The sequence below is a fragment of the Panicum virgatum genome, chromosome 2N (assembly GCF_016808335.1).
Source record: "Panicum virgatum strain AP13 chromosome 2N, P.virgatum_v5, whole genome shotgun sequence".
NCBI classification, from domain to species: domain Eukaryota; kingdom Viridiplantae; phylum Streptophyta; class Magnoliopsida; order Poales; family Poaceae; genus Panicum; species Panicum virgatum.
The window spans coordinates 20,836,890-20,864,838 of NC_053146.1; the positions used below are offsets into that span (position 1 = coordinate 20,836,890).

Sequence of the window (27,949 nt, forward strand, 5' to 3'; positions counted from 1 at the left end):
AGGGATGCTGCCATAGACACCTCCAAGGGAGTATATTGCATCTGATCTGGTTGTATATAGCAAGGACCCATGCACCCTGGTAATGTGGCTTCAGCAAAAGTTTTGACCACTGCATTGTGCACCGTGTTGCCCATGACTGTTGCACTCTTGATGAAGGCTTATGCCACAGCTTGGCCAACTGCGTCTATCATCTTGCTTTCACGTTGAGCCTCTGTCAATGGCTGAAAAGATGGAAGATTAAACTTCTTGATCACCTCACCAGATCTGTTGACGCTGTACGACTTGAGGCATTAACGTTTGAATTTCTCCACCAGCTCTTCATATTTCTTTTTTTATTCTTCTTTAAGCTTGTCTTCAGGAACAGAAATCTGGTTTTCTTCACTAACCGCAGATTTATCTGTGAGTTCCACCATGTTGAAGCTTTCGGTCCCACCAAGCATGCCAAAAGATGTGTTGACGCAAAAATCAACACACTGGAATCCGATGGCAAGTATTCGCCGAGTCACGGAAAGTCAACCAAGCGTGCCAGTCAATTTGACCTGAAATTGACAAGGGAGAAAACAAAGTCAAATTCGAGAGCGTATCGGCTGGGATTCTGAATATCTCTCAGATGGGCGTATCGGCAAGCTTTGCCAATACTATAGATGATAAAAAGATATTAAATGCAAGCGCGTAATAAACGAGCGTATCGGCAGGATCAGCCGATACACTAAACGACAAAACTGGCTTTGAACAGTCGATTGTGTATGTATGACAAGATCTAAACTACGAATGTGTAGCTCAGATGATGTGAAGCTAAAAACAGATCTAAACCGGCTCTTGTGATAACAAAAGTGTTACTCCAAAACCTAAAGCCGATCTAATATATTTTTAGATATGATAATGGCCAAAAAGCATAGGAAAACCTACAAATCTAGCCGATATCGATAATTGGTGAATAAATCTAGACGAGACGACAGCGATGCGCCCGGAAGTCAAAGCCTAGATAAACTCGATAACTTTTGAATAAATTTAAACGAAGCCACAGCGATGCGCCTGGTAGCTAAAGCTCAAATATACTCGGTAAAACGAAAACTCACCAGCAAATCAAGTCGCTCGAATGTGAGGCGTCCTTGATCAACTTGAAAGAACTCGTCGAAAAAAGAAGAGAAAAGGCGAAGTCGCCGAAAAAGTGCAAAGGAATTGTAAAATTTATTGTATTGGATGTGTATCTTTTGGTTTCTTCCAAATCGACCACCTTGCCTTCACAAAAATTATCTTCTTTGACACATGTCAAAAAACAGTGTCAACATGTGTAAACTGTGAATTCGCATCCATGTACATCTGCCTGAATTGCATAGCCATTGGGTGTGCACAAGGCTGTGCAGCGTGGGCTTTGGCGTGAAACCTGAAAACCAAGGCATTCTTTTGCTGATTCTCATACCCAAGGTGGGAAACTCTGCTGATACGCATGGGATGAAACTGTTGGGACAGTACTCAGCAACGGAAGCTATGAGTTTTTTTTTGTGATAAAATAAGCTATGAGTTTGGACTCTTTATGCGATCGCCTCATTCGAAGTAAAGGTATGTTTGGTACTGTCCTTGGTCTCACCTGTATCCGTCACGGAGGGAAAGGTGCCTAAATTGCTCTGTTCAATTTCACCTTCATTATTCATTCACAAAACTCGTCTGCACGGACCACGACCGATCCGTGCAAAAGCTTTAAAAAATAGAGATATTATCTTCTAGTAAGTATGAATGAATGACACTAAACGTCTAAACCAATGACACAAGAATGTGGCTACTGCTGGACACGGGGCACCAAAGCAAAGCGAATTTACAACAGGTGAGGCGCGCGGAGGCGTTCAGGAGAAAACCGAGCTGCGCAGCACGATCTGGCCGTCCTCGTCCTTGTCGAACACGCGCTCGATCAGGTCGTTCCAGCTCATTCGCTGCCTGGCCCCCGCCGGCGGGAAGCTCTCGCTCCTCTCCGGCTGCTGCTGCTGCCACGGCCGCCGCCCGGCGTCGTCGTCGAACGTGCCGTACGGCAACGGCGCCCGCGCGTCCGGCACCGACAGCGTCACGGCCCGGCGCAGCGCGGCCTTGTGCTCCTCCACGTGCTCCCTCTGCAGGGTCTCGTTCCGCTCCATCCGCTGCTCCGACGGCACCGCCATTGTCTCCTCCAGCATCAGCTGCACACCGACAGTGGAGCCATGTTACTAGCAGGGAAAAGTCAGAGAGGCAGCTAAGCTACACCCACTTGTACCTGCATGGTGAACAAATCATCCTGTGCCTACCTTAATGATTACTTAAGACAAAAACTGAATAATGGTGCAGATGAACTTTATCTCACCAACGTGTAACTGATTTCTGAACAAGATTTTTTTTTTTTTGGTCACTACCTTAGTTCTTCAGAATTTGTCCTCATATTTTAGCTTCTCTAGTTTCTACAATGTTCACAAATAGAAAAAAGAACCTGCCTCAGAGCTATGCACAATTTAGAGGGTTATTTTAGCATTTCTCCTCATATTTTAGCATCTCTAGTTTCTACATGTTCTTCAGAGCTATTTTAGCATCTTCTACAACGTTAGCGGGTTACATTCTAGTTAGCATGCACAATTTAGGGGGAGAAAAGCAGTGATATGCAAGGTCCAGTTTACCAAAGATAAAGCATCCCTTAGAGCTTACCGGAAAGTATTTCTCAGGCAAGAATGCAGTGGTGCATAGAGACTAAAAAGTAAGGATAACTATTAGAATAAGCAACTCACATCCAAAGCCTTTTGGGCTTCCCTCTCAATCCAAACAATGGCATGGTCTGCTGTGGCGTTGCAGGAAAGAACAATGTGCTCAAACCTACCATCCACAGGCACAGCTGTTTTGACTACCGGTGGATATCTTCCGCACCTGTGTTATTCAAGGAATTCAGTTTGTTCATGGAAATATTGGAGAGCTTCGTTAGCGACAGAGTAATCTGAGCAAATGACATAAAACAGCAGAGCAAGTTCAATATCAAATTGTAGCAGTATCAATATGGGTTCACAGTCAGTGTTGTGTATGTTATACTTGCTGAACAAAATGTTAACTACATAATAGGTACATACAAAGTGTCGGTTGATCGTTCTCTTGAAACAATCAAGTCCAAGATCCAAAACTATTAGCATAACTTGTTCTCTATTTACAGTTGTAGGACCTCTCCTAAAATTAACTGATACAATGCAACCTCATGTTGTTTCTTGCATTGTAGACTACCAAATAAGGAAATGGTACCTGCACATTTTTCTTTCCACTATGTGATATATCCTGCCCGGTGCATAAAGCCTTCTTGGATCCTTTAGCATTGCATCTTCGGGTATACATGTATCCCTCAAACACCTCAAACATAGGAGGCACGGCAAGCTGTCCAAGAAGAGAAGATGGCTTATTTTCAGACTTGCTTGAAACTAGTACGCAGTAAACATACTGATACATAGCTACAACATAGGTAGTGCAGAGATAAACTGAAAAATAGAACCAGATAAACCAACACCAGGTACAATACAATTCCTTGCTCTCTGTCCAGTGTCCAGAGCTGATAGGACTGACTTGTAACCATTCTACAGTCACGATGTTCATCAGACACAACTATGATATGATTCATCATCAAACAGTTATATAGTTTATGTTTCAGACAAATAGAGAGGTTGGTTTGTGTAAAAACAAATAGAGTAACTGGGGTTATGCAACGGGAAAGAATGAACCAGTAATGAATGACATAATGATTTGGTTTTTAACACTAAACACAAAAACATGAAAATCATTAGTTCAGACTCAAGAAAACAAGAGTACTACATTTAGTGGCATGGCCGTACCAGAGGATTGACTTGAAAATGTCCTCCAAAGGAGTAGCTGTCCGGGGCAAGAAGTCATCCTGCCGCCATGGGGAAAAGGAAAGATGAAGCATGGCTGGAAGCAGCGGAGTACATAAAGAAGAATTAGTAAGGCTGTGTGACTGACCTGTAGGACGACAGAGTTGATGACGTCGGCGTATCTGACGGCGAGGTTGAGCGACATGCACCTGGCGGGCGCCATGGCGTAGCAGCGCGTTCGGCTCCTCTCGACGTTACCGAGCTTGTCGAGGTTGAGCACGACGACCATGGTGAGCATGGCGGCGATGCCGGCGCCCAGCGAATGCCCCGTGAAGGTGAGCGTGTAGTCGGGGTACCTCTCGAGGAGGTCCCTGAGGAGGTCGCACTCGGCGTCGAGCACCCAGCCGGCGGCCCTGAGGAGTCCGTTGTGGACGTAGCCGCCGTCGAAGCGGCGCTTGCCGAGGCGGTTGTCGAGGAGGAGCGCGTAGTCGGACTCCTTGACGAGGTTGAGCCCCCGGAGCGCGAGGACGATGTCAGCGTGCGCGTGGTCGAGGTAGAGGAGGTAGGGGGTGACGCGGCCGCGGGTGTCGGCGTAGGTGCGGCGGCGGAGGACGCAGGCGGGGTCGACGCCGTACCCGCCCGGGGGCGCGAAGAGGAGCGGCGCGGAGGCGGAGAGGTCGGGCTCGTAGTTGGCCATGACGAGGCGGCACATGCGCGGGACGGGCTCGAAGTCGGCGGCGGAGGCGAGGCCCCAGGTGGCGCTGTCGGCCTCGCCGGTGTGGAGGCAGCGCTTCCACGCCCAGCGCGCGCAGGCGAGGCAGTAGACGCACTCGAGCAGCGGCAGGCCGCAGGCCAACGACATGGCCGGCGCCGCGCCGGGGGCACTCGGCGGCGGCGATCAGTCATCCATTGCCCGCCGCGGCAGGGGCGCCGGCGGTGGTCGCCGGGCGGGAATTGCGTCGAACGGACGGCGCGCGGCGCGGATCGAATCGAATCGGGAACCAAAGATTCGGGCGCGCCGAGATGGATGTTCGCTCTCTCCAAAGGGGAGCGGAGGAGATCCGACTCACGATCGGGTGCGAATCTTTCAACGAGCGAGGGGGGCGTCTGGACGAATGGAATCGGCTCGTGGTTTTCTTTTTTTTTCTTTTATTGAAAGAGCGCGGGCGGCCAGTGAGTCCACTGGTGATCTGTGGAGGAGAGTGACGAAACAGTTGGCTGAGGTAACTCCGTCACCTGGCGATGTCAACCGCGGGTTGAGGTTGACGACCAACTGGGAGGGCGGCCAGGCGAGGCGCCAGTGTAGTGTACCTTCTCTCGTTGTGTTGGATTAGTGGTAATTCTTTTTTTTTGTAAAGGAATTAGTGGTAATTCCTTTTTAGTTTATTTCTTTTTGAAATACCGGATTAGTGGTGCCTTCTTTTTTTTTCGATCTCATGTGGTGCCTTCTGGAATGGATGGATGGGCTCATGATGTGGTAGCGGAGACAGCTCCCGACTAACGCACATCACCATCCTCCTAGTCCTAGGCCCCGTCCCCACCATGCGTGCGTGGCAATGGCACTGCGCCGCGTGATCATCAAAGTGCTCTAATTTCCTCGGGTTGGACTTGGAAAGCCGCTGATGGAATATCCTTGCATAATGTCTTAACGGCCGCAGCATATACCTTTCTCAAACAAACACAAACGGTCAGTTCTGGTCCGTCCAGATGAAGGTCAAGATTGAGACTTGTTATATTATTGCCAACACAGACAGGGAACAGAAAAAAAAATTGCGACACCTCCAGAATAGTACTACGAAACAAGACTTGAACAGAATATATACACGTCTAATCTACAGACAGCGTCTTGCAGTTCAGGAATACAATCAACGGGAGCCAAAAGCATGTCCAGTAAACATTCACGCGTGCGGTTCCAAATGTCCAATTGGATGTACCACAACAGTACAGGGGCTCCCGGACCCCCCCCCCCCCCCCCCCCCCCCAAACATCAGCTTCTGCCTGTCCATTCACTCATCACTTGCACAACCCGACTGCGTTGCAGCGACGTACCAGGATAAGGCCTCGTTCGGTTACTTAGGTACCGATGCCTGGATCAATTCCGACCCTCGTTCCCCATCCGGAACGGGCCCTAAACTGGAGCACCCGCACGGTCGGCCTCACAGCAAGTAGAACTGCGAGTAGAGATGCTCCCGGATCTTGTAGTAGTCCTCGCACAGAGGGCCCTCGAGCACGATCTGCTGAGAACCAGTGCTGCCCTGCAACACAACACCAAATGCATAGCTGCGTAAGCGTGTGCCTACTGAGGTTCCATGGGAGCGGAAGCATCCACAGGAATTCGAAGTGTCGCTTTGCTATGCACAGTCTGGAGTTCTGGAATCTGGATCATCATCCATGAACAACCGCAGCAGATCCAAGTGTGGGAAACACTCCTGAAGGGAAGGTACAGTTACCTTCTGGGAATCACCAATCTTGCGCACCGTGATGTGTTCGCCACATCGTAATGCACCACCAGAAAATTCAACCTGTGCAACAGTGACAGGTGTCAATGGCTTTAGTATAGTGTGTACACCAACAGATATTAGCTAGCCCTGCCCACTAACATCTATAGGCTATGCAATGTAAACAGACTGTGCAGCAGACAAGTGCCATCTAATATCCAGCAGTATGCTAGAAATAGTGAAAGTTGCCAGCTTCAGTTTCTTCTCAGCATACTAATGCCCTCCCAGGTCTTCAACACATTTGATCAATCCTACTTATAATAAATAAAATGTTCCTCATGTCCACTCCTAAAACTGAAAGTACTGAAAATGTCATTTAGTACAGTAGAAGATCAAAGACTTGGGAATGCAACAAACCTACCTGCCAACCTTTATTTTCAAGAAATTGTTTAAAATCAGACAATTTTAAATCACCCACAAGAACTGGCTTGTGGGGTGGCGGCATTGACGATGGGGGAAGCAAAACAAGCTTCTCATCTTCCTTTCCAACTTCTGCATCCACCCAAGCAATTTCATGCTCACCCAACTGCAGTCCATGTTAGTGTTAATGATTTTGTAATGATGATCCATAGTGAAGCAAGTTCATGACAAAGTAACTAGCTGATTCAAGTTTCGAGGATGAAGAACATGGTAACTTGCCTAAAAAAAGAATCTATAACTACCGACTCAAACGAGGTGGGTTCTGTAACACCCATTCCCACTGGTGATGAGCTGAGGCGTGTGACGATCACAACGAGCAACAGAATTCGGAGAGGAATGAGGAAGGATTCCTCTTCCTGATTTACATTTTGGATAAGTTCATACAGGGGTGGAGCCAGAATGGTCCCAGGCCCCGGTTGAACTGCCAATCTTTCTCTATCCAAAAGAACACTCAGGCAACGGAAGCTAATAGAGATGTTCAGCATGCATCCTGATGACTCCGTGTCTGGGCTAGTGCTGATCTCTTGAGCCATTTTCTTTCTTTAGCTGCGAGGACAGAGGCGCTCTTGGGCTGGACCTGGACTGCAGCCCCCCCCCCCCAACCCCCCAAGCCTATTACATCACTGGCTTATTAGAAGATACCCCACCAGGCTACCTGGGCCCACTTACAGATTAACTGGAAATAATGAACAAACATCAAAGTAAATGACATCAAATATGTAATCCACTCCAGTACGCATTCACTCTTGCACTGCATCTTATGTCATGTCATGGGCCATGACAGATGGACAATATTTTGGCATGCGAGGCCTTCAAAGTTGACTAATGAATTCAACTAATTCAATATTATTTACAGTTAGCAACCGATTTAAGAAACACTACAAAAATAAATCAGCCGGTGGGGGCCCCCATGGTATCACTAAGAAGAACTCAACCGGAGCCCGGCCGAGAAATGTCACTGTTGGTTCATTCATGCCGACCAGGGAACCAGCAACTGACCTGAATGCTACTAAGGTCACTGTAACCATTATGCTACAGGCCCCTTCGCCTCTACAATATGGCACATAAGATCGGAAGCAGCAGTATGTTAAGATTTCAATGCTTAAAGAGGTAAATTTCCAGTGCAGTGTTTTAAGAACTTGCAATTTTGCAAAGTTTGGGGCTAAACTATACAAAGTGAGAACTTCGACCGTTAGATTATCATACAAAGCTTCTTGAGTTTGTTAAGAGCAATAGAAAGAATGAAACATAATGCTTTAGGGAAATATAGCTCATACCTTCTTACAAATGATGTTACTCATTAACTTCTCCGAAAGTTGGACCTGAGACAAGACAGCACAAACATCAAAAAGTTTGCAAAATGGAAGGTTGATGATATAGTTATGTCATGGACACAGGCTCCTAGCTTAACAAATAATGGCATGCACACAAGGGTCTTACTGCTGCCCACAAAAAGATCGACAGTGCACAATAACTTAAAGTTGAATAATTCGTATGTGAAAGGGGTTTGGTTTTGCCTCTACTTGCTCCAGCCATCAGACAAGCAGCACATTAATGTATTAGGTTGCCTGACCTTAACGACCTCCTAAGCCTTCTACTTTATAGTACTTTAAAATGAGTTTGCAGTTAAAATGCTTACCTTATAGGCACATAAATCCGATGTTACATCAATTGTTTCCTCAATCTGAGGAGCATAAACATGTGAGTCTAAATTCTTTGAACAATGCATTTTCAAATGCTCAGTAGCTTCCGCTGATCCGTGCACCAGAACCTGCAAAAAGTCATGCATGCTTTAGCATGAGATAGCAATTTTCTATGCACAGAGCAACTGCTGACCACAAACATAACAATTGCAGGTCACTCAAATCTTGTAACTAATCAAACAAGAAGCAATAGACACTTATAATTTAAATAAAGTTTTGCTGTGGCGTGTCAACAGTAGAAAATGCATATATGACATAATCTACCATCTATGGTGTCAGGTATGGAGAAGTATAAACTAAATGCGCAAAATGCCCAAGAAAGGAGCATGCTTTAGTTAAACCTGAAAAAACAAAACCACACAGATAAAAAAGTATCTATAATTAAACTCACATACGAGTTTCAGTGGAGCCACATGAGCTATAACTGACTTCACAGAACGCCCATCAGATCGACCTTCAAAGTCCATATAAACCAATGAGCATTTCACTTGAACCTGGAAAAATTTTCAGTATACCAGAGCACATGTTATAGACATATAGCTAGCTCTGCAATTGACGCAAAGACTAATGAAGGAAAACAAAGAGGAAAAACTTACTGTAATCTCATTGGAAATAACTTTTGAGGGTGCTGAATCAAGAAGCAGGCGTGCTGAGCCATCATCAATTTTACCATCTAAACCATCTCCAGGACCCTGGAGAATAAGATATGCACGTAAGAACCAAGAATGATTTATTCTTGAGTTTCTTCTTAGTCCAAAGATGGCAAAAAGGTTTCCATGTATTTCCAGTTATACTTTAAAGCATCTTTCAACTATCATGAAGGAATGCATAGAGTTTCCAACAGAACTACCGAAGTATTCAATTGAACCATATGAGTCAGTCATGCCACTTAACTAATAATGAGCAAGAATTACATGACAGTCAGTTTAATTACAAATGACCATCTGTCAAAACTCAAGAGGCATAGTGGGTGCATAAACAAACTTACAAGCATCAGAGTACTATCCATTTCTTCTTGTTTCATCGTATAATCATCAGGATTAATGACCTCACCAAAGTCATCCCATTCAGCAGTATTTTCAAAGAAGGGAAACATTGGAGCAACACTGGTTGAAGGAGGGACAAATCCATCAATGAAAATATCATTGTTCCCACCAAAATGTGAACCGGCTGGTAGTATCACAAAGTAAAGGATAGTCAACTATACATAACATATCACATCAAATATTAAAACTTACATAATAACACAAGTTTGGGGAATCTAAATGGAACAGAAGTTATGTTATTGTAACTATCATCATCTTGGCTGCTGAATACAGTCAACAATCATGAATGTGGATATTGAACTTGATCAGGTCAATGCTATAAAGGCAGAAAAAATTAGAGTAGGGTCAAAGAAACAGCAAGTGTACTCTAGAATTTGTTTTCAGAAGATGACATATATTTAAGAATCAATGTGTGGTAAGTTCTGAAGAAGATTGACCAGCAAAGTTCACAAAAATGCAATATACCCTTGGCGGATTTACGAGATGAACTTGCATCAATGACCATTGGTTCAGAAGCCTTCGCATTCGGTCCATGCGAAGCCTTTAGTTCCTCTTCTTTGACAAGGCTAGCCTTTATTGCTTCTTCCTTTTTTATCCTTTCCTGTTCTTCTTCATAAGCTTTTAGCTCATCACCCACCAAAGGAATTCGCTTGCTCATAGTGACCTTCACAGCTTTGGGGGGTGGATCCACTTGAAGCATTCGAGCAAGTGTACCAAACTGGAGAGCAAATATTATCTAGTCAGATAATTGTAGAAAGGTAGTATATAAATTATGTTTGTTAGTTAAAAGAACATTAAGATTAAAAAGACGTAGTTTCATGGAATTGAGGCTTCATAATCATATATATTTTGTTCTACAAATTACAAAAGTTCTATTTAGCATCTAATTTACTTTCCCCTTTGACTCCTTCAATTCATGTGCCCTTCACTTTAAGAGCAACTATTCATCTTTCAATATCTGAAAATTTCAAATATGTGTGTGCAAACTGTCAGCAGTCATAAGTTAGAAGCTTCAACAGTTCCCGTGATAAGTCATTTCGGATTGCCAGCTATTGAAACCACAAGAAGATTGCTGACAAGAGTAACACATCTGCATTGACTTTTAGACTTATATGCCACGCATAAGAAATTACCTGTCCCTTCTCAGTAAAGAGCACTAGATTCCTTGCTTCATTTGCCATCTCAACAAATATGCCATGAGAAAAGCCAACCTCCAAACTTGCCATTGACGCCAGAACCACCTGCTAAATAACCATTAAACTCAAGGTTCCAACAGTATGATGGAGAGCAGAGAAATATGTTACCCTAACCTTTGGAGTACCTCCCAATTTTTCAAGCTCTTCTTTGTTAATTATAAGTGTGACCTTTCTGCAACACAGAAACATGAAGTTTAGTTAATGGTAGAATCAGATCGACTTTAGTAGTTCAATTTATTTAGAGTAAATTGCACCCCAGGTCTCCGAACTTGTAGCGAAGTTCCGCTTAGATCCCCAAACTCTCAAATCGTCCATCTGGGTCCCTAAAGTACATTAAGTGTTTCACGGGGGTCCCAAACGCGCCACGCGTGCATCCGAAGCCGACGTGGCATGCCACGTGGCGCCACGGTGGCGAATATTTACAAAAAAGACCCTAAATTTCTTTATCTTCTCATATTTGGTCCTTTCTCTCTTTCTCTCCCTCACCAATCTCTCTCTCTCTCTCTCTCTCTCTCTCTCTCTCTCTCTCTCCGTATCCGGCGAGTATACAATTCACCTCGGTGGTCAGGAGAGCGGCGCGACGGTGGCCAGCTCCGGTGGATGAGCTGGTGAGAGATGAGAGAGAGAGGGAGGAAGAGAGGGAGAAAGGACCAAATATGAGAAGATAAAGAAATTTAGGGTCTTTTTTACAAATATTCGTCACCGTGGCACCACGTGGCATGCCACGTCGGCTTCGGATGCACGCGTGGCGGGTTTGGGACCTCTCGTGAAACACTTAATGTAGTTTAGGGACCCAGATGGACGATTTGAGAGTTTGGGGACCTAAGCGGAACTTCGCTACAAGTTCGGGGACTTGGGGTGCAATTTACTCATTTATTTATTAAAGAGCTGTTCGCTCGAGACAAATATCCAAAATCCGAGGTGCAACATTGCTTAAAAAAGGATACTTAAGTATGGCTCAAATGATAGAACTCTAACAGCAGAACGACTCAGACATAATAAAATTGTGACTACAAGAGATGCAAATGAGAGTATTAATATTTGAACTTAAATAGTGAACATCTATACTATAAAGATCGAAAACAATTGAAAACGTTTTTCACCCAAATCGGGTCCACCTTACCCCTCACGCCGGACCCACCTGTCAGGGTCCAAGGAGGTAGGAGGAGGTGGAGACCCATAAAAATTGAATGTTGGGGGATGTTTCTACCCACAAGCGATTCTTTTTCTCACCCGGTGTTCCATACCCGCCGGCGCGTACTCGCTCGTCCCCTCGCCTGGTCATCTCCGCCAATTGTGGCCGCCGAGCAGCGACTGGGCTCCGTCGGAATCCTGCGCTTGCCAGGCTCTGCGCACTCGCTCGTGGGACCCCAGCTCGCAGTCCGCACGCCTGTTGCCGCTCGGCATCAGCGCCCCAGTCACCTCCGCCTATTGTGGACCCCGCCCCCGCCGTCGGTGACCTCAACGAGAAGCACCTGGGCTCCCCCATCAGCATCCTGCGCTTGCCAGGCTCTGCACTCGCTCGTGGGACCCCCGAGCGCAGCCCGCCCCGCCTGTTGCCGCACACCCCCAATCGATACTCCGGCACTCAATGACGGAGAGATGGATGAGGGGGTGACGGCGGCCATGGATTCATGGACCCCTACGCCACAAGCTCCAAACGCTGTGCAAAGCAACAACGGCTTCTGTCCTCTCTTTTCACGATTGATAAGGTTAGGTTTAACATTTGGCACTGACAGCAGATTCTATTTCGTAGGAATAAGATGGCATTAAAAGAATCATCCTCGTATGTTTGATTTAATTATTTAAACCGACTCATACTGATCACCTGCAATTGTGTATATTCGAATGCCATGAAAGGTTTAAGATCTGTGTTCTTCGCATGCACACAGCATGGTTCCTGAATTTCTGAACTTTGGACAGCAAACCACACACTCAGAGTTTCTGAATTCCTGAATGTCTGAACACTATTTGAAATATACATAGCTGTTAGCAAAAATTATCTATCAAGCTAGCCTAGAACACACAGTATGGCATGAAACGGGAAGAAGTTTGCATAATAGATAGACTCAGATTGGAGCTTCATAAGGGCACCCGCAATGGGAGGTAAGAAAGGGGTAAGAAGGAATAAAGAATACCTTGCTACCAGTAAGAAGCATTGTGGGAATCGGTAGTAACAACTACTGGGTAGTAGTCTTACTACCGGATAAGAGTGAATAAAAAAATGAGGTGCATGCATCAGATTTGCTTCTATGTTCTATCTCATTCTCTCTGTATGCTACTACTGCTCTGCATGTTGAAGGGCCCACCTTATTTTTGGATCAACATTGCACCAACTGCCGATCACTCCTTCTACTTGTTCCTTGGTCCCACTGTTACCGAGTCTGGCTCGATACACTGTGGTGCCCTAAGGAGGAGAGTGACTATTACATATCCCACCCACTCGCGGTGGCCGCGCACCAAGCCAGCTTCCCGCCGCGCCCATGACGGCGGCCTCGCGCCGTCCACTCCAGCACCCCCACCACTGGTCTCGCGTGCCTCTCGGCCCGCCCATGACTGACAGCCCGGTCGGCGAAATCATGATGCTACGCCGGGACGGCACCGTGGATGACTACACCGACAAGTTCCTCGCCCTCGCGTGCCGCGACGCCGACCTGATGGAAGCACAGCTAGTACATATGTACACCGCCGGCCTCGTCAACCCCCTCAAGACGGATGTCGCGCTATGCCGACCTTCCTCGCTCGACGACGCCATCATGCTCGCCAGGGCATACGAGCAACGGCTGCATCTGTCGTCGACCGACCCCGGACACACTAGGGGCACGCGTTCTTCGTTCCGAGCTCCGTCCGCAGCGACAACCCCGTCATCCACGCGCGTCGGCAACACCCCGCGACACGGCGTCCTTGGCGCCAGCAGGGTCGGGCAGGGCCACGTCGCTCGCGTCCACCCTGCCTCGCCGACGATTATCCCCAGCCGAGATGACGCAGCGCCGAGCAGAGGGCTTGTGCTATAACTGCAACGAAAAGTTCGTCGCGGGACATCGGTGCAAGAAGCTTTTCGTCATCGAGATCGTGGGCTTCGACGACACGGAGACGAACGCGGAGGCGACCACAAGCACGGACGCGAACGGCGACCCAGGCATCTCCCTGCATGCGATCACCGGCGTGCGCGCGCGCTTGCCAGACCATGAAAGTGCGCGTGTCTCGCCGGCATCAGCGGGATCGCCCTCCTCGACTCCGGATCGTCCCACAACTTCATCGACACCGCCTTGGCGCAGCGTGCGGGCGTCCGACTCCAGCCTTGTCCGCACCTGGCGGTCACCGTGGCGAACGGCGACTATGTCGCGTCGCTAGGGAAGGCTCCTGCACAGAACATCTCCATCGACGGCGAGGCATTCGACGTCGACCTCTACACGCTTCCCCTGGGCGAGTACGACATGGTGCTAGGCGTCCAATGGCTTGGCACTCTTGGCCCGATACTATGGGGCTTCGCGAGGCACACCATGTGCTTCACGCGAGCTGGGCGCTCCATCACCTGGCGCGGCCTGGACGCTACACCGGGCCTCACCTCGGCGACCTTCATGAGTCGTGACAGTGATCTGCTAGACGCCCTCCTGGAGGAGTTTTGAGTCCCTCTTCGCCGAGCCCCAGGGACTCCCTCCGGAGCGGCATCTCTCCCACCGGATTCGCCTCAAACCGGGAGCTGACGCTGTGGCTGTTCACCCATACCGCTACGCGCACGCTCAGAAGGACGAACTTGAACGCTAGTGTGATGAGATGTTGCGCCTGGGCATTATCCGGCGTAGTTCGTCGGCATTCTCCTCCCCGGCTCTGCTGATTCGCAAGCGCGACGGATCATGGCGTTTCTGCATGGATTACCGCGCGCTCAACGACGCCACCATCAAGGACAAGTTTCCCATCCCTGTGGTGGAGGAGCTGTTGGACGAGCTGCGCGGGGCGCGGTTCTTCACCAAGCTGGACATGCGCTCCGGCTATCACCAAGTCTTGATGCACCCCGACGACGTCGACAAGACTGCGTTCCGCACACACCAGGGCTTGTTCGAGTTCCTCGTCATGCCATTCGGCCTCACCAACGCGCACAGACTTCGACAGCGACGCATCAGGGTCCGGCTTTGGCGCCGTTCTTCACCAGGGCGGCGGTCCAGTCGCATTTTTCAGCAGGCCCCTCGCCACGCTCAGCTCGCGGCGTATGAACGCGAGAGCTGATCGGCCTAGTCCAAGCTGTTCGTCATTGGAGGCCGTATCTTTGGGGTCGTCGGTTCGTCGTGCGCACTGATCACAGGAGCCTGCGATTCCTACTAGACTAGCGTCTTACAACTATTCCACAGCATCAATGGGCAAGCAAACTTCTGGGGTTTGACTTTGTGGTGGAGTACAAACCGGGTTCTCTAAATGTTGTGGCCGACGCTCTCTCACGACGTGAAGAACATTCCAGCGAGCTGGCAGCGTTGTCGGCGCCTCGCTTCGAGGTGTTTGACCAGCTGCGTCAGGAAATCAATGGGAATTCTAACCTCTCGGCTCTGCGTGATGCAATCAGAGGAGGGGTAGTGGTCTATTGTGGACGGGTTGATTCTGTTCAAAGGAAGGATTTTTGTCTCGCCATCTTCTGAACTTCTGCCATCCATTCTGGATTCGGTTCATGGAGCTGGTCATGAAGGGGTGCACAAAACTGTCCACCGTCTGCGAGCTGACTTTCATGTGCCAAATGATCGGGTGGTAGTGCAAGATTTTGTGCGTGCTTGCTTTGTGTGTCAACGCAACAAAAGTGAGCATCTGCAACCAGGGGGCTTGCTGCAGCCGTTGGAGGTGCCATCTCCAGTATGGTCTGACGTGGCAATGGATTTTGTGGAAACTTTAGGCAAGTGAATGGGAAATCAGTAATCTTGACGGTCATTGATAGGTTTTCAAAGGCAGCTCACTTCATAGCTCTTTCTCATCCATACACAGCAGTATCCGTGGCAAGGGCGTTCTTTTCTGAGGTGGTTTGGCTACATGGCATTCCGACTTCGATTGTGAGCGATCGTGATCCGGTATTCACTAGCTCGTTCTGGCGTGAGTTGTTTCGTTTGTCGGGTGTCAAGCTTCAGTTTACTTCGGCCTTTCATCCTCAGTCCGATGGTCAGTCGGAAGCTGCCAACAAGATTATTGCAATGTACTTAAGATGCCTTACTGGAGATCGTCCTCGTAATTGGCTTGAGTGGCTGCCATGGGCTGAGTTCTGTTACAATACTTCCTACCAGCAATCTCTGAAAACTTCCCCTTTTCATGTGGTTTATGGGCGCTCTCCTCCAACAATTCGTTCTTATGAACATGGTGATACCCATCTACCAGCTGTTGATCAAGCTATGCGGGATAGGGATGAGTTTTTGGCTGAGGTCAGAGACCGTTTGGAGCAGGCTCAGCAGCATTACAAAGCAGTTTATGATCGGCGCCATCGTCCGGTGGTGTTTTCACCGGGGCAGTGGGTATGGCTCCGTTTGTTACACCGGCCAGCTGCCTCCCTCAACGTTCGTGGTCATGGGAAGTTGGGTCCTCGCTTCTTTGGGCTCTTTCAAGTGCTGGATCGCATTGGTGAAGTAGCGTATAAGTTAGCTCTCCCAGCAGGTTCTCGGATTCATGATGTCTTCCATGTGGGATTGCTGAAACCCTTTCATGGTACGCCTCCTGCTGAGATTCCATCACTGCCTCCATTGCAGCATGGACGGGTGGTGCCTGAACCGGAGTCGGTGATTCGGAGTCGCCTAGCGCGAGGACAACGTGACCTCTTGGTTCGTTGGAAAGGAGCTCCAGCAACGGACAGTTCTTGTGTGTTACTTGAAGAATTCCAGCAGCAATTCCGAAGTTTCAGCTCGAGGACGAGCTGCTTCTCCAGGGGGGAGAGATGTCATGGTCAGACTCACGTACAAGAGGCGGCGCCCCAAGGCAATAGGAGAGTCCGAGTCGGTTTAGATTAGATTGGTTCGGTTAGTTTGTTTCTAAGTTTGTTACAAGGCTTGGCGCAATATAAGTCATGACCTGTGTTTAGTTTTGGCATCTAAGATTGTATCTGAACATTGGCCTGGGCTCCTGCCTCCTTGCCGCGCCGTGAGCTTCAACCATAGCTCCGGCGCGCCGACGAGGTCCAGGGCCACGGCCGCCTACCTCCTTTGAATACAATCTTCGCAGTGTTCCTCCTACCAACTCCAATCCATCCCTAGCCCGTGACAGTCCGCAACAAGGGTGAGTCAGCTAGCTATTTGGGTGTCCACATCAGCATGTATCCTACATGGAGGAAAGAGAATGTGCATAAAAAATCGAGCCAACGACTCTCGTCGCTCATCTCGCACACATCACGATGCGCTAAATCGCCGGCCTCCTCACCATCTACTAGCTATTCTTCTGGCAATTTGGCTTCGACTCAGGTCCGCTATGCGCGGAGCTCTCTCCTTCCCATCCCGCGGCGCGCAAATCCTTCTCCTCCCCCGTCTGTTGTGGCCTGCGTGCGAATCCTCCCCTTTCTCCCGCGTCCACTACGCGCGCAAAATTTTTTTTCCCCAATCCAGCTGCTCCCGCCCTCGACTCTTCCGATTTATTTCTGGAGCCCGCGAAACCAAGATCTGATCCTCTTCTCATCCTTTCTCTTCCCATCTCTCTTCCTCCACTCGCTCTATTCATATCCGTATGGTTCATAGCTAGGGACGTGATTCAAAGGTCTGAAATCCATTTGTTTCTTGTGGTGATGAGCCGAGATGACCGGGCGAGGGGACGAGCGGGTACGCGCCGGCGGGTATGGAACACCGGGTGAGAAAAAGAATCGCTTGTGGGCAGAAACATCCCCCAACGTTCAATTTTTATGGGTCTCCACCTCCTCCCACCTCCTTGGACCTTGACAGGTGGGTCCAGCGTGAGGGGTAAGGTGGACCCAATTTGGGTGAAAAACGTTTTCAATTGTTTTCGATCTTTATAGTATAGATATGATGGTATAGGAATAATATGGGTTCTTTGTTACATATTATAGAACCATCTATCAACATATTTTTAAACCGGATATAAAAAGAAATTTTAAATTAAAAGCAAATTAGATTTTTTAAATCACGTGCGTGTCGCACGTGCATCTATGCTAGTAGCACAAAAAGAATCAAATAAAGTTTTAGCTGGAACTTATTGCTGTTTGAGGCCATACTTTAACAAGAAGGCATTAGCTCTACTGCTTTCAAAGGATTTTGCGATCTGATCACCCATCCATTCAAGAAAACTCTTGACATAGTCGATAGTACTTGTAGAAACATTTGTAAGAAAGTAGATAGGGTACTCCAAACGCCGGTCACCCCAGTACTGCAATATATACAAGACAAAAAGTTAGCACATTATTGAAATAACAGGAAGAGTCTAGAGATAGTATCAAAGATTTCACCTTATCCAATATCAAAAGAAGTTCCAACACCCTACCAGCAGTATCAACAGGAAGTAACACACTTCCGCCACTTGCCAGAACTTTAACTAATGAATCTGCATGAAACATGATGGCAATAAACAACACCGTGGCTAGGATGATCACATATATAAACCGGAAAGGGTGGTGAACATATCATTTGGAGTTATAGCATCTAACAATGAGTCTTCATCATGATTCATTAAGGTAGAGGCTAGCACGTAGGCATATTATTAAAATTGCAAAAATCTATAGAAACAGAATAATAAAAGCAAGTCCAGAGCTGAGTGCCGTACCAATGAAATCTTGATCCTGTTTTTTTCTGTAGCCTTGATTGTTCAAAGCATTGTAAGCATCAGTTATCAGAACAGCTGGCCGCACAAAAGATCCAAGAACGGTACCATTCAAATGCCTGGAAAAATGAGATAATTCTAGTAGTTTATGCAAAAGAGAACACCAAATTTATACTGGAAAACACAAGAGAGGATCTAACATCTCTTTCCGATGGTTGAAGTCAACAGCGTACACAACATCCTCTCCATCTTTTGTTATCTTCCACACTGTGCCCCCCAAAAGATGCCCAGCCACATGTGGAGCAATAACAATTCCTTCACCTTTATCTGCCAAGAGATGCTATGTGAGCATATGCAGTGTGGCATGCTAAAACAATGTAACAGCATGATCTTACTGACCGTTCAAAATGTAATTTTGTGAGTATTTCAATCTCACAACGTTTTGGAATGCAGCATCAACATCATCCAAAGTAAACAAGTCAAAGTCTGAGACTTGCTGCAAAAGAAGGTACAGGTCTACTGTGAATGGATATAGACTACAAAAATGGAGTCCAGTTTTCTTTAACATATTGGAAGGGAGGGAGGGAGACTGTATGGTATTGTAAATGAGTGTGATTTTATATCATACGCCTTATGGAAATAGTGGGCCCCAAGAAGCTTACCCATCGAGAAAGAAAATGATCATACATGGTCAAAAGTCCAAGTCTAAACACAGGTTCTGTTGCATACACTGGTGCAGAGAGTCCAAGATGTTTCATAGCATAGGGCAAAGCTCCTAGATGCATCATGTCAGGATGTGACAAAAGAACAGCATCTATTGTTGGTGCAACCCTGAAACATATATAGTGCCCTTATGAGTGTAAGTGAAAAGTAACATTCAATTTGCTTCGACGACAACAGCACATTGACAGAAATGTCATGTATGCATTCTGCAGTAATGGAAAGTACTTCCTCTACTTCACTACAGAGGGAGGATTTTGGAAAGAAATATGTACGAGTGCATCCTTGCATCTGTAAGATGTCTAATGGTACAAGTGGCAGCAAAATGAATGGTCAGTACATAAGTCACTGGAGAGGCTATGCAAAGGCGATTAGCATGTATACATGGTGGCACACAAGGAGGCCAAAGTTTGCAGTCATGTTTCTACATCATCAGGCTTATTTGCATCCTGTTATAAGAAATAATAGGCACGAGCAGACACGTTTAGAGCAAGTACTAGACTACACCTTAGGCATATAAAATGCTGCATAAATAACAGGTCATTCAGCGACAGACACGCATCCAAGCACATTCCTGCACATATGTTCGTATGGGTATGTGAACATTCACCCCCTAACACACAAGCACGAGAGCACAAACTCGTCATCGGTCGATTTTCCAAACAAGCTGGAAATCACACTGGTTAGAGCACACAAAACCCTAGGACTTGACAAACCACGAGGGGCCTCCATCCTAGCCAAGCAGAGGCACCAATCATCAGCCAGAATTTACACTACCCACAAGATTCGTGCAATTGGGCCGATAAGTGGTTCGCACTGCATCAGATCACCACCGCATCTGAGCGCAGCGCCAGCCAAATTCCAGTCTCACTCTCGGAGACATTTGGTCGAACAGGTGTGCTACTGTGGCGTCGGGAGCGGGAACCACTCCCTCAAGAGTCAACAGAATCAAAGACAAGCTAAGCTCACGAGCACAAGGCGAGGCGTACTTGGCGAGGGGTTGGAGTTGTGAGGTGTCGCAGAGGTCAGTCCATCCGCAGTCGAGGAGGAAGCGGAAGCCGTCGACGGCGAGCAGGTAGCACAGGGGGCCCTCCCCGTACGCCCCGCTGAGAGGCGTAACCTGCACCGACGTCCCCATCTGATCCGATATCCCCCTCCGGCGGCGGCGGCGGCGGCGGCGGCGAGCGGAGGCGGAGGATTCCGCCTTCTGGGGAAGGGTGGGGTGTGTTCGAACTTCGAAGTCGGAAGCAGGCAAGCAGCGAACCTTTTGCCTAAACCCCGCGCGTCAACTGGTGTGGGCCGTGTTGGGCCGAACAAACTCAAGCCCGTATGGCCCTCGAATCCTTTTGTGCCCACGTGTTCCCCGGCTCCGGTGCGGTGAGCCCCTTCCCTCGCCGCCGGCGGCGCCGACCAAACAAACGAGCAGTGAGAGCCTGAGAGGACGGCTACCCAATCCGCAAGGAAGTGAAGCTCCTCTGCTCCGGTCGGATCGGCTCCTTTTTTTGGTTGGATTGAAGTTCTCTCGTGTGGTGTCTCTGGTTGGATGGATCTAGGCAAAACCCTAACTCGCGCGATATCTCTATGCAGCTGCTTCCGATGGACGGCGCCGCCACCGCCACCGCCGGAGGAAGTGGGGAGCCGGCGGCCAACGGGTCCAAATCCGAGGAGCAGCAGTTCGATCCCAGCCGAAGTAAGGGGGCGTTCTCGTATTGACTGGCTTATTCGATTCGTTTCGGTAGATTCTTCTTGTATAGCTGTAGGTTGGTTCCTGCTTTGTTCGTAGGAAATAATTCGCCAGAGGAATTTTGATGGAAGATTGAATTAGTTTTAGCTTTATGTAGGTTATTCTTTGGTACCAGGGAAGTTCAGAAAACTATTACTGTAAGGACTGTGTCGTTGGATATTAGAATGTTGTCAAACTGGATGCTCAGTTGTATTCTTGGAAATTGTCATTATCTCGAGAAGAGCATCCACCAAACCTTTTAGTTTGTCAACTGCTAATTTATCAAAACTTTGCTTTTGGAGTAATATTTTAATCTTTTCAGTGGTCTGACATCTAGTTTCTTGATGTTTTGAAGTGGTCGGGATAATCAAAAGGAAGGCCCTGATTAAAGATTTGGCTGCAGCGTACCATGCTAAGTGTATAGCATCCTGTAAAGAACTCCTGCAGCTTCAGAAACAGTGGGAGGAGGTCGGTACATTTCATCTTCCAAAATCTTACCTGTAGAGCTCCCTGTGTTCCTCCATATCTATTAGATTTGTGTGAAAATTGGATTTGCATCTATTAGATTATATCATTGTTCAATTTGTGTGAAAAAAGAAAGTGTGCTGGACTCTAGTTTACTTTTTAAAGAATTCACTCATCAACACATACTTGCTAGCTAGTTTTTCAATTTCTAGTTTTGTTTAAGGTTCGGGATCATGAGTTGACTTGAAACAGTTATTGAGAAAGATGTTAATTCTCTCATCCTGGAATTATATGTATTGCTTTACAGTATTAAAATTCTGTTTTTGCCTGGAAGCCCTGCGGTACCTTTTTTTTGTATGTGCATGTGTAATGAGGTGTCTCAAAATGTTAATACTGATTCACAGGAACAGAACGTGGAAGCCAAAATGCCTGAAGAACCAAGACTGATTACAATGAAGACCTCAAAGCATAGGAAGAAGTAGATTTAGGATATTAGTTTCTTTCTAAAGAGCACTTTTCAGCTCTGTTAACTGTTGTGATCGTTAGCTTGACAGTGAACTAAATACAAGGAAACATCGCTCTCAGCTGATCCTATGCTGTAAAGTATCATTTGCCTGCTTCCAGTTGCGCTTTTAACTAGCATTTTTTGTTCTTTAATTAAAGATAAGGCTTACAGATAAATACTAACATCTCGGATCCTTTTGCTGTTGCATCCAATAAAGAAGGCATTTATGTATCTCACTAATTTTCATTCCAATCATCTTTTTTTTTGAAGGTGTCTTACAAAGAAATAACATGTTGGATCTTTTTGTAGTTTGATTCAACGAAAGCATTTACTTGTGTCACTGATTTTTAGCTCTAATCACAACAGTGGTTGCAGCTGCCCGGTTGTTGTGATCTAACTGATGCAATGTTATATTTATGTGTTCCACCACGTTTTCACCTTGAATTGAATGAGTTCTCGCTATATTTTATAAATGTATGATTTATTTATTAAACACAAGTCACAGAGATGAGGTTAAAGCATCCCCAATGTGCCGTTTTTCAGTGCCTGTTGTACAGGCCCAAGCATTATATGTCCTAGATGATTATATGTTGAGCAATTCCTTTGAATGCTAAGTCGATCTTTCTGCAATCCAAAGTTTTTTTTCTGTGGAAAAAGTCCACTAAAATCAGCTTGAGTCTCCCATCTCCGGAGTGTGCTACTATTCACTCTGTTCAAATAGCTTGTCAGCCAACCAGCATTACTTTTCTCTCACACCAAATCAATATCAGCCACCAGCTAGCAGGCAGTATTTTTCTCTAACAATAAATCAGCACCAACTACCAGCCACAGCCAGCCGAACAATACTTTTCTAATAATAAATCAGCAACAGCTGCCAGCCACAGCCAACCGAACAGAGCGATTGTTGTTGCACAGAACCAAACAACCCAAGACTAATAATAGTATGTACACAATTGCAGAGAACCAGACGACCCTAGACTAATGGGAAAATTCGATTCGTGCCACCACAACTCCGTGAAATTGGGTGTCACGTTCAAAATCATGCCACTCAATGGCATGATTTTGAACATGAAATCCAACTTCAAGAAATTGGAGTGGCATGGATCAAAATGACCCTTGGGCATATAAAATGTGACCATTAGCCCTAGATGATGCTATGCTGTAAAATTCTTGTCATGCCTGAGGAAAGAAGGAACTCCAGGATCCTAACACTGAAAAACTCAGCATAGGAAAACCTAAAACTTAGACGAGTACTCGATCTACTAGGGCTAATACTACGGAGATGGGTCCCGATTCCCTATAGTAACCTAAAACATAGGTATATAATTTTTGTTCATCTTAAACAACGTTTGTTCTCCTTGAATAATTTTTCTTCTGGTTGATGTTGTACCCTATTTTTAGAACAATTTCATTCTAAATTTGAATCCCCCCCCCCCAACATTTGTCCCAAAGTCATCAAAAACTTGTTTCTCATTCATAAAAAACAATGTTACGGAGAAAATGACATCCTAACATACTCATCTATGATCCGGAATATGGCAATCCAGAACTTATGCACAAGATAAACATGTCCAGGATCAAGCTCAAGCGCACGTTATCCATGTAGCTGGATACCACGAAGGAAATAAAGATGGCGAACACGAAGCCGGCAAAGTTGAAATGAATTGAAAAAGGGCGGACAGACAAAGATAACTACGTGTGCATCTGGCCATAGAACTTGTAGTCGGGATCAAAGCAACCAAAACCTTGAGCAGATTTATTCAAGACGGAGTAATGCAAGCGCCTGCCAAACCAAGCACAAAATTAAAGGCTAACTGAAGCCTCAGGCGTAGAGCGGCATAGGGTCGAACACCTTGCGCGCGTCACCGCCCCGCGTGGCCGTCGCCGAGAGACTTGAGCCGCGCCGCCGCCTTCTCCGCGTCGATCGAGTACTGCAAGGCAGCCAGGCCAGCACTGCTTGCTTAGATGACAGCTCGGTCGCGGTGGACTTGGACGCAAGCAAGCGAGGTTGAGAACGAAGCGGCCGTACTACCTTGGAGAGGGCCCATGACGAGTGCGCGTAGGCGCGGCGGAGGAGGGCCGCGAGGTCGTCGTCGGCGGAGAGGTCACGGTAGTTGACGAAGTTCTCGCGGGCGTACTCGGCGTAGTAGGGCCGCGTCTCCGCCGGCAGCCGCCGCACCAGGCGCAGCACCTCGCGGTACGCGCGCAGCCCCGCGTTCGGCATCGCCGCACACCGCCGGGGGCCCGGGGCGAACTGCGGTTTTTTCTTTTTTATATTTAAAAAAATTAAAATTTCAAAAATATATGACCGTTTTGGAAAATTTCAAAAATATACCCTGGTCGCCCTATGAGGGGCGACAGGGCTCAAATGTAATTTTTTTTTCTTCAAATTTGCAACGAAGTACTTGGAGAAAAAAAAAGAGGGGGCTTGTCGCCCCCCCCCCAACGGGCGACAGGCCCCTGTCGCCCACCCCTCGGGCGACCAACCAGTGGGCCTGGCCTACAGGCGCCAGGGGGGGCGGTCGCCCCTCCTAAGGGCGACAGGGGGGGCCTGTCGCCCCCCCCCCCCCCCCCGGCGACCGGGTCAGGCCGCCTATATAAGCCTCCCCCTCATTCCCTCTTCTTATTTGACCTCAAAAAATCGAAGAAAATCCAGAAAAAAGAGGGGTGAGAAGAAGGGAAGCGGCGAAGCTCTACCGAATTCCGCACTTGTGATCTACCGGTAACTTTCGTATAAATTCGTTGATATTGTATAACAATTTAATTTAATTAGCAGATTAGCTGAATTAGATTTGGTGTTTTAGAACACTGTTTTAGTATTACAATTTGAGTACTATTACAGATTTTTTCAAATAAAATAATTATACATTAGAATAGAATTATGATAGTACCTTATTGATATTGCAGTATAAGACAATAAAATTATAACAGTACCTATATTTTCAAGCATCGATTTGGTATACGATATGTGCATTGCTTAAATCATTGTTTGTTATTTGGCGCACCACACTATAGCCTCAATGTCTTCGTCAGGATCAACCTACATTCCGTAGAGCAAGTGTAAAGCCACCGTACCCAAAGGAATTAATGTGTCAATGTGCTTCTGCGGTTCGTTATGCAAGTTCATGCAATCTGAGGTTTTAGGAGATGACTACGGCATGAGGTTCTTTATGTGTGAGAACTACGAATATGATCTACCTAAGCGATATAGCAAAGACCGGGCCAAGGTAGTAGGACAACATACGCTATTTTTCTCTATGACCTAACATTGAGTTATGATTCTAACTTGTGTTGGACAAAGTCTCCTCCGCTTCTTTGTGATTTTATGCAGTGGTTCGACACCGTGCAGTCGCAGCAGGCAAAGGACATTGTGGAACAAAAAGCAAGATGGGCTGCAGAACGTTGGCGCCGAATGAAGCACGAGGAACAGCAAGAGGAGAAGCGCAACAAAGAGCAAGAAGAGATCCGCAAGAGGATGGAGGAGGTGGATCGTAAGGCGGCGGCCGAACGTGAAGCTGACAGGGAGAGAAAGCGAGAGAGGGCACGCCGTTGTTTCATTTCTTTATCTTCAATGAGACACCTTACATGAAATTTGTTTTGCAGTCTTCCGATACTCCAGAAAACTGTGGTTTTACTAGGTGGGTAGATCATGCACCAATTGATTCTGTTCAGGAGTTCATCGAGTACCTCCAGATAAAGATCTTTGATCTGGAATGCAAGGTGAACCATTATGAGGAAGTGAGCGAGGGTAACAAAAACGACGAAGTTGATGATACCAGCAATGCAGCCGGTTCACAGGATGAACCATACACTATTCCTTACTGCAACTGCCCTTGTCAAAAGAAGAAGGGCCATGCGCCTCCGGCACCACCGCCTGCACCACCTGCAATGGGTGGATACTGCGGAGAAGGCTCAACGCAGTTTGCTACGTGGGGGTACGGCTACTAGGACTACCCTAGTGCTAGTGACATGCTGCATCATTGTGTTTGTTCTGTTTTTTTTTAAATTACCTAAGGCATGTTAGGTTAGTCCGGAATCTGTTTACCGTAGTTTGCAACGGGTTCTGACATGCCACTGCATGTGTGGTGTGTGTTTCATTATCGTTGTATTATGATGTAAAATTTGGTGGTTCACATTACGTAATGCATTTCTTAGTACTTATGTTTATTTCGTGCCATGTCCGTGCCCAGCAGAGGGCTAAGAGGGTCCGATGCCATAGGGGTGGTTAGATATCTCTGATGTTTATTTGTAATGAGATAGCTGTGGACCGCTTATTTATACACTTCAACGCTCGCCTCTGATCACTCTCGTATTTTCCATTACAATCAATAGATGGTATGTTTATACTTTGATGCTCCATTACGACTAAGTACGATTCAAACTCGACATTATGTACATGTCCAGTGAATGCAAGTTTGGTACGAGACATACATACAAGCATAATACAACATTAACAATACTAAATGCGAATACATCTTAAACCGATGAACATCATATGTTATAGATCATGGCATGAAATCATCTAGGTCGTCATCCCAGTTGACAGATGGTGGTGCTGAAGATGGTGTAGTATGGCTCGACGAACCTCTTGGCTTTCCCTTTCTCTCTTTTCTGATTCTAGGTTCATGTACAGGGGGATGAACATCATGTGTTGGGGGCCATGGTTTGGGGGGCATGAAGTCATCCATGTCATCATCCCAATTAACACAAGTTTGTGCTGCAGGTGGTGCAACATGACTTGACGAACCTCTTGTCTTTTCCTTTGTCTCCTTTCTGATTCTAGGTTCATGTACAGGGGGAGTAACATCATGTGTTGGAGGCCAGGGTTTGGGGGGCATGAAGTCATCCATGTCATCATCCCAGTTAACACAAGTTTGTGCTGCAGGTGGTGCAACATGACTTGACGAACTTTCGGGCATCTGTTCTTGCGCAGGCCAAGTACTATCACCCGAAGATCTTATCCGCCTCCTTCGTCTAGTTTGCGGCATAAATCCACCACCGAAGATACATACCAATTTACGGAAATTTGGTATCGTTTTGTTAATCAACTCCGTGTCCTCGGGGTAATCCTAGCATATAATTAAAAAACAATGTTACTGTTTCATAAATATGGATTCGAAATGACGGACGGGATTACAACTGAATGAGAGTTATCTTAATGTGCATCTCATACACCTCTGGCCGCATCCATATCTTAGAAGAACTTTGTAAGAATCCAATGATATTAGGATGATTCGCTAGTTCACATACTCTCATGTATATCTTCCGACGTTCTATCAGGTGTCCCTTTACATCTTGCGTCGTAATACCTCGAAATAATGTGAAATCTTTAAACTCTACTACTTTGGACAACACCATCTCTATCGTACCATCCGCTAACGGATCCAACTTCTTACTGATAACAAGATGGGTCATGATATCAAGTATTATATTAGATTTTTCTTCGGTCCATGAAAATCCTCCACAATTTGAGGCAGTCATTGCCTTATGCTGCAATATCAATAAGGCACTTTCATAATTCTATTCTAATTCATAATTAATTTTAAAAAAAAGTCTGTAATAGTACTGAAATTGTAATACTAAACGAGTGTTCTAAAACACCAAATCTAATACAGCTAATCCACTAATTAAATTAAATTGTTATACAATATCAATGGATTCATACGAAAGTTACCTGTAGATCAGGAGTACGCAATTCGGCAGAGTTTCGCCGCTTTTCTTCTCCTCACCCCTCTTTTTTATCCTGAATTTTTAGGCTCAAATGACAAAGGGAATGGCGGCGAATGGTGGCCAGGGTTGAAAATAGGGGGAAGGTACCCTGTCGCCCCCCAACGGGCGACAGGACCCTGTCGCCCCTGGGGTGGGCGACAGGGGCCTTCGCCCGTTGGGGGGGCGACAGGCCCCCTCTTTTTTTTTTCTCCAGGGACTTCGTTGCAAATTTGAAGAAAAAAAATTACATTTGAGCCCTGTCGCCCCCCCATAGGGCGACCGGGGTATATTTTTGAAATTTTCCAAAACGGACATATATTTTTGAAATTTTATTTTTTTAATATAAAAAAGAAAAAACCGCGGGCGAGCTGCTGCTGATTGCTGCTTCGCTTCAAGCAAAGAGTGTCAAGGGCAC

General features: G+C 46.7%; 4 protein-coding genes across 6 annotated transcripts; 1 reads left to right on the forward strand and 3 right to left on the reverse strand.

Moving 5' to 3' along the window:
- Positions 1-1,613: 1,613 nt before the first annotated feature.
- Positions 1,614-5,050, reverse strand: LOC120660018. Its single transcript, XM_039938333.1, has 5 exons — positions 3,973-5,050; positions 3,828-3,886; positions 3,247-3,375; positions 2,748-2,883; positions 1,614-2,171 (listed from the first exon to the last, which is right to left on the reverse strand). The coding sequence occupies exons 1-5, from the start codon at positions 4,684-4,686 to the stop codon at positions 1,845-1,847; spliced, it is 1,365 nt and encodes a 454-aa protein (XP_039794267.1). The 5' UTR covers positions 4,687-5,050; the 3' UTR covers positions 1,614-1,844.
- Positions 5,051-5,802: 752 nt separating this feature from the next.
- LOC120660017 (cleavage and polyadenylation specificity factor subunit 2) lies at positions 5,803-20,367 on the reverse strand. Its single transcript, XM_039938332.1, has 18 exons — positions 20,122-20,367; positions 19,075-19,243; positions 18,812-18,908; positions 18,613-18,739; positions 18,416-18,531; positions 18,102-18,196; positions 17,871-18,022; positions 10,802-10,859; positions 10,625-10,732; positions 9,957-10,209; positions 9,434-9,615; positions 9,042-9,137; positions 8,841-8,939; positions 8,382-8,513; positions 8,020-8,064; positions 6,684-6,848; positions 6,275-6,346; positions 5,803-6,079 (listed from the first exon to the last, which is right to left on the reverse strand). Exons 1-18 carry the CDS (start codon positions 20,268-20,270, stop codon positions 5,981-5,983), a joined length of 2,214 nt encoding a protein of 737 aa, XP_039794266.1. The 5' UTR covers positions 20,271-20,367; the 3' UTR covers positions 5,803-5,980.
- On the reverse strand, positions 19,108-27,949 carry LOC120660021 (LYR motif-containing protein At3g19508-like). 2 transcript variants are annotated; one of them, XM_039938338.1, is made up of 4 exons: positions 27,904-27,949; positions 23,858-24,083; positions 23,678-23,756; positions 19,108-19,243 (listed from the first exon to the last, which is right to left on the reverse strand). In XM_039938338.1, exons 2-3 carry the CDS (start codon positions 24,047-24,049, stop codon positions 23,688-23,690), a joined length of 261 nt encoding a protein of 86 aa, XP_039794272.1. In that variant the 5' UTR covers positions 24,050-24,083; positions 27,904-27,949; the 3' UTR covers positions 19,108-19,243; positions 23,678-23,687. The 2 variants fall into 2 exon arrangements, with proteins under 2 accessions (XP_039794272.1, XP_039794271.1); XM_039938337.1 differs by lacking the exon at positions 19,108-19,243 and having other exon boundaries at positions 23,281-23,756; positions 27,904-27,945.
- On the forward strand, positions 20,367-22,056 carry LOC120660020. 2 transcript variants are annotated; one of them, XM_039938335.1, is made up of 4 exons: positions 20,367-20,637; positions 20,720-20,822; positions 21,211-21,323; positions 21,725-22,056. In XM_039938335.1, the coding sequence occupies exons 2-4, from the start codon at positions 20,729-20,731 to the stop codon at positions 21,800-21,802; spliced, it is 285 nt and encodes a 94-aa protein (XP_039794269.1). In that variant the 5' UTR covers positions 20,367-20,637; positions 20,720-20,728; the 3' UTR covers positions 21,803-22,056. The 2 variants fall into 2 exon arrangements, with proteins under 2 accessions (XP_039794269.1, XP_039794270.1); XM_039938336.1 differs by having other exon boundaries at positions 20,367-20,615.